This window comes from Limulus polyphemus, unplaced genomic scaffold, assembly GCF_000517525.1.
Source record: "Limulus polyphemus unplaced genomic scaffold, Limulus_polyphemus-2.1.2 Scaffold2558, whole genome shotgun sequence".
NCBI classification, from domain to species: Eukaryota; Metazoa; Arthropoda; class Merostomata; order Xiphosura; family Limulidae; genus Limulus; species Limulus polyphemus.
Genome location: NW_013668168.1, coordinates 47,580 through 60,262, shown reverse-complemented (window position 1 = coordinate 60,262; position 12,683 = coordinate 47,580). Strand labels below are relative to the sequence as shown.

Sequence of the window (12,683 nt, the reverse complement as noted above, 5' to 3'; positions counted from 1 at the left end):
TCACTTTAAGTAAATACTTCTGTAACTAACCTTTATTTTGTTTGATGAGATCATAATCTAATTCTTGAAACTTGGACTTATCTGCTACCTCTTCTCATAATTAATTCTTATGATATTTTGTGTTTAAAGTTATAATACCATTATCTTTATATGTTTTAAGTATAACTTAGTTTTTGTTGATTTAAATGCTTAATTGCTTTAATTTCATCAACAAATATATTTATTTTCTATTTATGTCAATAATAAGTTTTTAAAGCCAAACCTTCCAGCATTCTTATTATATGTAGATATTTCTTTCAACCTTTTTAGAAATTTCTCAAAGCTTAAGCAAGAATAGAAATATATTTTCTTAGGTAATATTGAAAATTTTAACCCCTAAACTAATACACTTTTTTCTCAATTTCGGGAATGTTATGATCAGACAAATTACCTATTGCTCCATCAGGTTCTTCAATACAATTTTCGAAGTGGCTTTTGACACTCATAAGACAGTGGCCAATAAAACTGGGATAATGCTACTGATACAGACAGCAGCAAATTAAACAGTTTAAACTACAGGCTAGGAAGTCCCAACCCAAGCACCTTCCAACAATAGTGCCATGCACACCCCAAATAAATCAGTGCTTTGCAAATGCAGTAATACATCATCACGCAAACAATTGACCATAGCTAATAATCTACATTGCTTACAACTGCATGCTATCAATTAATACATCTACAACCATAATGTACATAACATAGTGTATGTTCAAAATGTGATGAATCAGTTATGTAATGGGCAGTGCCCTTAGAGCTAGTCATTGGAGTGTCAACTTTAATTTAATTAGCTGAGGATTGCAGTGGTGAGTGGAGCTCACAAGTCACTAATTCGGGGTGATTTACAGTTAGACTAAAGAAACGGATTCTGAGACAAGCATTGAACAAAATACATCAACATTTATTAGGTCTTTCCCCATAGCATACACCTTTTAATATCAGCAGTTAAACATTTATTAAACTGTTAGTTTCTTAACAATTCTAACTTTCTCTTTTCAGTTAATCACTGTTAACCAATACATATAAATATTTCTCTATATTATAAGCGTTAACTTCCTTTATTAAACTACATTAAGTAAATGAGAAAGATAGCACTTCTATACTTACAACAAGGTTGGACTGGTATACCTTTGGAGGTTGGAAATCTATATATTCATGTTGACTTAGAGATCTCGATTCATCTTGGGAAACCTAATTCGTCCTGGAAAGAACTTGATTTTTAGCTCCAGATACGGGTTTTTATACTGTATTTTCTTTGTATCCTTTTGATTTTCCAAATAGTAGTCCTGACACTTTATTGGCTAATTTCTGCAACTCATCAGGCATTTCCAAGACAAGAACCAAAACTTTCAAGTAATTGGTTACTGTGATGGTGAGTGCTTTGGTTGCCTTCTCACTTATACTACTACACCAGGCTGAAGTAACGAATCTTACATCAAAGTGCCGATTTGAGATGCTATCATAAACTTTTTAGTAGCCTTTGCTGCGCTACTAACTTGGTGTTGGTAACTTATCACTGTCAAACTCGTGACTAGCATTTTTCTCAGCATTCTCACTGTAGCTTTATTTTTATATAACTCTTAACTCGTGATTCTCAATACTAAATAACCAGCTAATTGTGCTTTACTTAGTTCTTGACCCAATTTTGTAATACAATTGTCCTTTTCTTACACATTTCTTCACAATATACACCACAATCAGAAACTTAAGTTTCTTTCTTAAACATTAAAGACTGAAGCAATTGTAAAATTCCCTCAAAAATATCCAATTTCTTCACTCCTCCCTCCTTATGAAATTTTTTCTCGTAAAAATTTCCACCAACCAACATTACTGTTTCTATCTCTCTCTTTGTCAATCAATATTTACAATAACATTTCTTTTCTAAATCAATATAACCAACTACTATAACAATAAACCACAGGAGTAACACTAGATTAATATATTCATAATATTCTAATAAGATACAATGCTTGACACTGATTAATGTATTATATTATTAGATCATGAAAATTATACTCATATAGTATATATTTCAAAAACATGATATCTTAATTGATTAATCTAACACTCATATATAAGAATAATTCATAGGTATATTGTCTTCAAAATTCTGTTTCAATGTGTTGAAAATCCGTCGCTTACTATTCAATATCCATTCGTACAGGGCATAGGTTTTCCAAGTGGTACAGTGTTCCTGAAGGTAATGATGATATGCACAAAGGACACTATTGGAACCTGGGAAGTCCAATTGTCTGTACAGGGGACAACCATAGTCTTCCAAGTTAATTTAAGGGAACTAACCCAATCTGTTAATATTCCTGCTTTTTCCTTCCCTTTTGCATAAATCTTGGTATATCACTCTTGTAAGTCCTGACATAGGTAGATCAAGTATCCCCAAGTGCGCTCTCTGTCTGACCATCTGATTCCGTGGAGATAGGTTGTCCACCAGTTGACCTGTTGATGATCCTCTTTGTTCACTATGCTTTCTTGGTATGGGGTATGAAACAATATGTGTCAATCCATCCCATGTAAGAGTCCCTCACTGCTAGTTCTTTGATAATGTATGTTTTACCTAGTCTAAAACATTCAATCTCACTATGGCTGACTTTGTTCTCTCTTCCTGTAATCACATTATATAATTACTAACTAATTTCTTCTAACACTGTCACACTATCACAAGTCTTGTTTCATCAATTTTGTACATGCCACATTCTGTCTCTGTTAAGTTGTGCACTTAACTCGCACGCTTCACTTTACTTCAGTCACACTGTTGTTGATAGGTGATTTTGGTCTGTTGCTGTGTTATCAGTATCATTTCTCAGTTGTTGTCTTCGACTACTAGCTTCATTGTTTCTCAAGCTTTTACTATACCTATTAATTTTGCCTATCAATTTTGTCTATTATTTTGACTTAACAAACAGCTAACCTTATCAACTGGTTAGACCAATTCAATTTTGTGACCAACTATACAATCAGTTTATGTCCTGATTAGATGGGGCCTATTCATTCAGCTCGACTACTTGGGTACCCTGGGAGTAAGACAATCTTTCATTGCCTGGCTTTGTTCTCTTATTTCGTTTAGATCTACACAGCTCATCTAATGTCAGTAACTTTGTTAAAGCCAATTTGTCTCGTTTAATATATAATGTTATGCTTACTAATACAACTACTAAGCATAAGGTCACCAACACTGAATTAGACAATTTCCATTTATCTAACCCCTGTTCTTCAGCTGTAGTTCATAAACAATCTACATGCTGTTGAAATTACTTAATACTTAATCCTGACTGTCTAGGAGGTAGATGTCTAGTTTCTTCTAATATGTCTTTTAATTCCTTAATGTCTGCTTCTACATTTATACTCTGATTTAATTGTGATTCTTTCTTAATTAATAGTTCCTGTAATTCTGGGATCTTTATATTTAATTGAGCTCCTATGTATTTTGTTTCACTTCTAAAACTAGAGGGCAAGGTAATACCTTGACCATGAGCTGAACAATTTCTGGCTAATCTTAGGTAACCACTAACTCTTAATTTAGCTACTCTAGTGTGATAATTAAATTGATGTACATTTAATTTTGCACATATTACTGATAAAGTTCATCCTTAACATTAAATAACCAAGTTCCTGGGGTCCTGGTCTTATAAAAATATAATGATTTAGGAATAATTATTATTTTCTCACATAATTCAGTTATTCTGTTTTTAATTCCTGCAAATATAACATAATTACAAGTTAAAATGCCTTTAAGGGTATCTCTATAAACATCCTTAAAATATCCCTGATTACAGCTGTCTTTACGTCAGCCCATGTATAATACATGTAAATCTGATCATTATGAGCAGGAATCACAAACTGTAAATGTGGAGGTAATTTCCTTTCGATTTCATCTAAGCTCTTTCTAACTTGATCAGAGGTAGAAAGTATGAACTCAACTTTCTATCTGCAGCTACATACAATGATTGTACTAGTTTAGATAAATGTCTCTGTCGTTCTACCTTATAATTTAATTCTCGTAAATCGTAGGTGGGTGTGGTTCCAAATAAGGATTTCAAAACGCTTCCACTCGCATTTATTAAATCTCGTTTCTGTCGAGTTCTGTCTTATATTGATACGCTATCTTTAATATATTTTAATTCTAATAACAATTCATCTATCTCGTCATGATATTGTCTAATTAATGTTTTATAGTTTTGAATTAGTCCTTCTTGTAAGATTCTTGCTAAATATAAGATAGCTGTTCCCTGATGTCTCATGTGATGTAATGTCCTATATTTCGAACTTTCTACAAAGCTAATGAATTCTCGAATGTTATTAGCTCTGTTTGTAAACTTACTAATAACTGAACTTCAACAATTATCCATTTATCTCCAGATAATATAAAATTACCTTCTTCAACAAACACCATACCTACCTTGTTTTCCACCGAAACATTGATTGATTGTTTGATGTTAAGCACAAAGCAACACAGTGGGCTATCTGTGATCTGCCCACCACGGGTATCGAAACCCAGATTCTAGCATTGTAAGTCTGCAGACATACCGCTGTGCCACTGGGAGGCCCCACTGGAACAATATTTACATTTTGTCGTCCATTCCCGATCTCTACCATTAGTAACATAAGAATCCCGGTAAACTTATAGATACATCTACTAATAATACAAATAATTATAATACTTAGTACAATACATGCAACATACATCGACTATATATATCATATCCTATTTAGATTGTTTACAACTTCGTAAATAGCCTGTCGTGTTATTGAAAGCATCAATTACACTGGCTTCACGAGATACAGTATTAACTGTACGTACATCACTTTTATGTTTGTGTACAACTACTTGAGGATCAAATTTCACTCATACCATCCTAGTTGTAAGAGCCACTTCTGGCTGAATTGATATAGGACAGTGTGATCTAAGGTTATAGTCATGGGCCACTATATTAGCTTGTGTTGTCACTGGGGTACTAGGGGTATTATCCTCAGTTATTGGAGCACTATCTTCACTATTGCCATTACTAACCAGGATATCTTCTGTTCTTATTACTTCATCACCTAGTACAACACTTTCTTCTTCTTCTAACCTTGGAGTTTCTGGTTCGAGTATTTCTTCCTCAAAGTCATAAGACAAATCAAAGTCACATAAGTTATCAGTCTCTTCAAGAATACTCTTATCTTGTTTCTATTCCTTAGTTTCCTCTGCTTCACATTCATATTGATAATGTTTGTAACCTATTAACTTATTAACATGTACTAGCTGTTTACCTTTTCCATGGATTTCTTGGATCTCAAATTTAACTGGACTAGTTTACTTAAGGACTCTAAATAGACCTTTCCATAACCTTGCCAACTTTTAGTGTTTCCTTTCTTAACAATTTGGGTGTATAACAATACTGTTACGTCTCCGTTCGTTAATTGATTTTTCGTAACTTCGTTCCGACGAAACTTTAGCGACACAAGTCCTTTCTTAATAAAACTGGTTTATTCTTTCCGAATACAACTTTACGATACACTTATTTTCAACAGTCGCTCTATAACAAACGCTATATCAACGAACGTTAACTTCAACAATACTTTCTGACTGCAGTTCAATTACTCACACACACATTGTTGTCACGTTGTGAGCGTCTTATATATATATACCAGACAAACACATATCTAGTAAATGCTAGGGCATTCACGAAGGAACAAGATAGTTCTAGAAACGTGGCGTGACACTAGTCACGTGACCTCGCTGACGCAACAATACTTTGTCCCCTAACATTATGTCACTAACTTGTGCCTTCTTATTTATTTGCTTCTCTCTACTTTCAGCAGCTTTAGTTAAATGTTCGTTAGCTAATTCGAATACCAACTGCATTCTCTGTAATTGTTCTGCCTTATAATCATAATATACTGCATAACTTTTCTAGCAGCTAATATCTCCTGCAAAGGTAACATAACGTCTCTACCATGTAATAGAAAGAATGGACTTTCGTGAGTAGACTCATTTTCAGCACTTCTGTAAGCTAATAATAAAAAAGGAATCCTCTTATCCCAAGTTTTATTATCTTTCTCGCAGTATTGAGAGATCATGTTCAACAAAGTTGTATTGAACGTTTCTAATAAACCATAACAGCTGTAGTCTCAATTTTGTTTACACCTAATAACTCACAATAATATATCCATAGTCAATAGCTGAAAAGGTGTTGTTAGATTCGGCATTCTTTGCAAGGGAGCGTTCTTAAAGTGTGGACTCGTTTTTCGTTTTGACATTCTAGGTACGAGTCACAATAATCTTTAATATCTTTCCTCGTGTTTAGCCCAAAGAATCTCTTACTTATCATACTGTATATTTTAGCAAAAGCTAGGTGTGCTGCGGATGGTGGGTCGTGATATGTTTTCATAACTTTAGTTTTTAAGTTATGTGGTACAACTATTTGTAACGACCTGTTATTCTTAACCCTTTTACATAAGATATTTGAATCTAACGTGTTCTCTGTATCTTCTCCTTGTAATACTTTGTTTCGTAAGGTATTTAATACCGGATCTTTCTTTTGTTCACTGATCGCATGATCTACATCCCAAATTACTTTTAAATTATCTTCATTTTTAGTTTTTACTTACATTATTAACTGTCTGTTTTTCTACAGTTTCTGCGTTTCCTATTTTAATTTTCTCAGAGCATCGACATTAGAATGTTTTCTACCTGGTCTATGTACTATTTCAAAATCATAATCCTGTAACAATAATGACCGTCTCGCTAACCTAGAGGAAGAGTCTTTTAATGTCATTAACCATCTTAATGGTGCATGATCTGTAATGATAGTGAATTTTCTACCATACAGATAACAACGGAAAGTTTTTATTCCATGCACTACAGCTAAGCATTCCTGTTCTGTAACAGAATAATTTATTTCAGCTTTTCCTCACTGTCTACTCTGACAAGCTATAGGGTGTTCCTTTCCATTTTCATTTAACTGTGATAATAATGCACCTATAGCGAAACCTGAAGCATTTGTGCTTAAGATAAACTCCTTACTGAAATCTGGATAGCTTGAAATTGTTGCTTTTAATAAAGCTTCTCTTAGTTTCTCGAATGCTTCCCGTCTTTTAGCTGTCCACTGAAATGTTATTTCTTTCTTAGTTAGCTCAGTTAAGGGTTTTGCCAGCAGTGCAAAATGTGGTATAAACTTTCTATAAAATCTTAAAAATGCTCGAACGTCTTTTACTATTTTAGGCACTGGATAATTCTTACAAACCTCTAATTTTTTAGGATCAGGTTTTACACCATCTACAGTCACCAAATGACCTAAGTATTCTACCTCATTTTTTTTTTTACACTGACAATTACTTGGTTTAAGCTTTAAGTTTGCCCTCCGTAATCTGTCAGATACATGCCTTAACCTTTCTAAATGTTCTTCAGAGCTTGCAGCAAACACTATAACATCATCTAAATAACAAAAATATTCTGGATCTTGCAAGCCTGATAATACAACATTCATTAACCTCTGGAATGTTAAAGGGGCATTACATAAGATAAAAGGCATTCTATTAACCCTATCTCGACGGATCACGTGTCAAAGGCCATGTTATCGCGTTTGTTGACTTGCATTCAAAATATTATTTAACTACTATTTTATGAATTTACGTCAATAAGTTTGATATAAAATTATAAATTATAATTCAAATATTAATATTAAACTTTAGTTAATTTCTTAATTTAAAAGTAAATATTTAAAAAACACAGCTAAACATCGATTTTTATGTGTCATGTAGTATGTTGAATGCAGCACTGGTTCAAATTAGACGTTTGTGATGCCAAAATACAAAATCTACAGTTTAGTACGACTTGGGAACTCAAACTACCGATATTGACAAGCTAGAATATAAAATATGAACGTCTTATATTTTCTATTTGCTAAGATATCGCTCATGTACTGAATCAAACATAGTGGCACTCAGCCCACCTCTTTCCATTTTTGGAAACGGTCCTTTATATACACTTACTTCTATATATGACAAGAATAACAAAATGAAAGATCAGAATGTCCTCCTAGTGGTTTCTCATTTTGACGTGTTATTGTGCTAATTTCTTTCTTTTCAAAGAAGATTTCAAATGATGAGGTAAGTCTTTAGTGAGCTCGAAATTTCATATTTTTAGGCCCAAATACAGCTTAGTTACTACATTTGATAAGTTATAGTGGAATTCTATGGTATTGATATAGTAACTTATGATCTTTTTTGGTTACTTAAAATGTATATATAAAACCTAAAAAAATGTCTTTTCACATCCTCCACATGGGAAATTTCAAAAGCAGCAAACGAGTACAAAAGTCATAACTACAAGAGATAATTGTTTGCTTTACTTCTTTATTTACTGTTCTATGTTTTAAGAAAAATAAGTGTAAGAGCTTATTTCTAAACAGAAATAATGTTTATACATATATAATTTGTTTGTAATTAAGCACAAAGCTACACAAAGGGCTATCTGTGCTCTGCCCAACACGGGTATCGAAACCCGGATTCTAGCGTTGTAAGTCCGCAGACATACTGGGGGCCTAATATATAATAATTGAAATGTGACTGTATTTTACAAAATACTAGTCCACTATAACACAGCCAAGACAGGTCACTTTGTTAAGACTAAAGGTTAGTTATATATTATTGGATAGGCTAACATGAGTGCACATGCGCCGCGTCATTCTAACCTATATTGTTAGCCAGGAATGGCTGGAAGGTCAATATCATATAAATAATAAATATATAAGGTTATAATTTGCAGTCATTCTAGAACGAAAAAAGTATAATTTATATATTTTTCTAATTTTTTATTGAGGTTACGAAGTCGGTCGTATCGAACTAACCCATACAAAAATACACATGTGAAATCTGAAAATGTTCTAATGCATGATACGTAATGCATACCTCGGAGTGGCAAAATTTCCTGATATATTGCTGATTCCTGTGGAACGTTAACTGTGGAATTTGAAAACTCAGAAGTAGGGCATTTGAAGGGTGTTTTTTAAGCATAAATACTTGCGATTTTATGATCGTTTGAAAACTGCAATTTCAGCTACATTTTCCGGAACAGTGCACTCTTTTCCAAGTCCGTTTTTCTCTATATTTTCTTGTTCTTTTGCGTTTTCCTTTTTTCTGTTATGCAAATAAATGACAATTCTTTTACGTATTTTGTTGTTTTTTTTTGGATAAATACTTATGTTGACCTTCGAACAAATACAGAATTCATAATGAAACATTTCCTTGCCCCTCCTTCAGCTGCTTGCCTTTCCTTTTTCTTTTTGGCAGATTCTTTTTTTTATCATTTTCTTCTCATCAGGGAACTCTTCGATGGGGTTTGCCTCCTTTATCATCTCATATCTTTCCAGGACCGCTGCATAGCATGCCTTTGTTGCAATGTTTTCATTGATGATATTTAAAAGCACATCTGGAAAACATATACGAGTTGAAATTTGGCCATTTGCTGCTATTTTTCTTTGTCAATCAAGGCGCTGATTGCCGAACGAATCTCGCTCTCAGATGGTAGATCCAATGCAGAGAAGTATTTCATTTTCAACTTCTCAAGCATGCGACCAGGACCCTTTTTTCTATCACTCACATTTCCATCATCATATTGTTACGTCTCTGGTCGTTAGTTAATTTTCCGTATAATTTCTTTCTGAAGAAAGTTTAGCGATACAAGTCGTTTCTTTAATAAAACTGGTTTATTCTTTCTAAATACAACTTTGCAATACACTTAATTTCCACAGTCGCGCTATAACAAACGCTATAATTCACACCGAACGTCTCACGTGCTCGACTCAACTGTCAATTACCCATTACCTTGTTGCCGTCAGTTCTTACCGGTTTATATATACAAGACAAACAATATATTATCGCATATATAGTAGGCTCTTGAGATTTCAGGAAGAGACGTGAACATTCGAGAAGCGCATGACGTGTTACTAGCGTCACGTGACCACCGCTGTCGTAACAATACATTTGTTTCACATCATCTATATAACGATGAATATGCTTTTTCTATTAGTTTCTCTTTGAACAGGCCTTAATACCCAACCTTTCTAAAAAGATTCGTAACGTTTTTCAGTTTCAAGAACAAAAGTACTACCTAAATTAGCATCATCGATACATTGAATAAATTCAACAGATCCTACATCCAGTAGAATTTCAGTAGGTTCAGGAAAACCCCGGATTTATCTACATTACGTTATGAAAGAATCAATGCAAAAAAAGGTAAGACAATTATCTTTTTTGCCGGCTTAAACAGCCCTGTGGGACTGAGAAAAAATTTGTACCCCGGAAGTATGCATTACGGGATAAAATTTATTAAAAGGTTATAGGTTGTTAGCTGACATGTTTCAATTGATAAACTAAGGCTATAAGCCCGGATCCAATGAGGATTAGGTAATATTGCAGTGGAAATTAAATTTAAGTCAACTACTTTACAAGTAGTGATCAAGGCTTCTAACCTTACCAACGTGTGCATGACCACAACTGGAACCCCCATGAAACAAATTAAACATAACCTGAATAAATAAGTGAAATCACTTCTTAGATTTTACAAATCAATCCAATTATATTTCTGTAGTCCACACACAAATTATTTTTAACACTGCTTTTAAATGTAGTTAACACAAAGTTCGTGAATTACGACTACCTTCTCAGATGTAATATCAAGATAAAAGTTCCAGAAAACTCCCCCTAAAATTCGGAAATTGTTCGATCATATAAACCCCGTTTGAAATCTAAAGTACTCGAAAATAGTAGGCACACTATGTTTTCTTTCATTTCGAACGAAAAGTGTAATTCTTCAATGGCCAGAAAAGTTGTTGTCACATATGTATATCGCATTTTTCTACATACTTAAATATGCAAAAACTGGCTACAATAAATTATGGAAAACACGATTATATGTCGCACATACATATCTATTATTATATGTATAATAACCAGCGATTACATGCAGTGCACAACGTTATTATTCACCAGCTAATTTGGTTTCATATGAAAAGTACTCAAGTAGAATCAATATCACCATTCACTATCAGTCGCGTCACCTAAAGAGTCACTCAACTCGATCGACCTCACGAAAGTTATAGTAATTATGGGCAGAAATAAGAATAAAACCCCGTATCGCTATAGACAACCATTGAGTGTCGTCAGTTGTAAAATACACGTATCTACACGAATGTAGTAAATGCAGAATAGACTATACAAAAATTTATCTTACCATCATAACCTAGCAATAACCATGGATCGTCATGTTTATCCTAGTAACCTCCGTCTGAGGGTAATGAAAATTCCTGCTACTTAGATAAATAATTAATACGAAAAGTTAGCATAATAATATACATTTCACAATCTACGTTAATTTTTCGTGTTGTTTTAAAGCTTCTTCACTGCACTTCAGGAACACTGGTACATATAACCACACTGTCAAACGCAATCTTGCATAGTGACACAACACGAAGTGCCCCGACTTACGCACAAATTCACGAAGATTTCACTAACTCACCTTACTTTATGGCTCAAATCCTGTAAAAGATGGAAGCCTTTTACCTTCCTCACAATGCACACTTAACCTTATTAATTTACAGCTCATCCATACTGGACGAGAGCAACGCGAACAAATAACTTAGAAGTATTGCAGTCGAATATAAGTATTCACACCAGCAACGCGCGACGTGGTTTTGATAAATTTTCGCTTTGCTAAAATAGAACCTGTTTCTATATGTTTTTTCGTCGCACGACGCGAAGGTTTGTTTGTTTGCAGTTTAGCACAAAACTACACAATGGGTATCGAAACCCAGGTTTTAGCGTTTTAAGTCCGCAGATATGACGCTGGGCCACTGGGAGACGCAACACAAAGGAAACTAATTAAAACAAGCCGTACTATAATAATAATACCAAAGATGGTGATCATGTAGAGCTTAACAACAACAACGTAATAATACTAATAATGTTGCACTTTAAAAGTTAACAAACAGAAAGAATGAAAGAAAGAATACGCACAGAAATATGTCGAGCTTGTAGTAGGACCGTGTATATATATATATAATTACTTTAATATATTAGTTTCTTGCGAAGATCAGTGCTTTGTTATCAAAACATAACAGTCCATCTCCAGTACGTCCAATAGGAACGCTTGAACAGGGCCACGTGCTTATTTCCAGTATTTTGGAATGTTTCCAATTCTAGTTTGGTATGGATTGACATTCGGCAAAAATGGCCGTTTGTTTAATGAAGACAGTAAGAAACAGTACCTACTTTCTCCATTTAGACTTGTTACCCTCGGATTCGGCAGACGATCTGGATGTCTTTGGGCATGATGGTCCCTTTCTTTGCGTACATATCACACAAGTTTGTGTCTTCGAAGAGACCCATCAAGTAGGCCACACTGGCCTCTTGAAAAGCCATGACAGCAGAGCTCTGGAATCTTAGGTCGGTCTTGAAGCCCTGAACGATTTCTCCCACGAGTCTCTGGAAAGGGAGTTTGCTTATGAGCAGCTCATTTGACTTTTGGTAACGACATATTTCAAAGAGGGCTATAGTTCCAGGTCTGTAACGATGATGGTTCTTTATACCACCTGTGGCTGGAATACTCTTTCAAGCAGCTTTAGTAGCCAGTTGTTTTCTTGGTGCTT

The 12,683-nt window shown here is 34.1% G+C and overlaps 1 protein-coding gene across 1 annotated transcript; it reads right to left on the bottom strand.

Annotated features, from left to right (window-relative positions):
* Positions 1-4,897: 4,897 nt before the first annotated feature.
* On the bottom strand, positions 4,898-12,456 carry LOC106467293. The gene is made up of 3 exons (XM_013927632.1): positions 12,329-12,456; positions 10,514-10,565; positions 4,898-5,152 (listed from the first exon to the last, which is right to left on the bottom strand). Exons 1-3 carry the CDS (start codon positions 12,454-12,456, stop codon positions 4,898-4,900), a joined length of 435 nt encoding a protein of 144 aa, XP_013783086.1.
* Between the last annotated feature and the right edge of the window lie 227 nt (positions 12,457-12,683).

Coding starts and splice junctions, on each gene's coding strand:
- LOC106467293 (XM_013927632.1), bottom strand. CDS start 12,456: ATGGCTTTTCAAGAGGCCAGTGTGGCCTACTTGATGGGTCTCTTCGAA. Junction 10,566..12,328: donor ATCGTCTGCCGAATCCGAGG/GTAACAAGTCTA, acceptor TTATTTATTCAG/GTTATGTTTAATTTGTTTCA. Junction 5,153..10,513: donor TTGTGGTCATGCACACGTTG/GTAAGGTTAGAA, acceptor TATGACTTTGAG/GAAGAAATACTCGAACCAGA.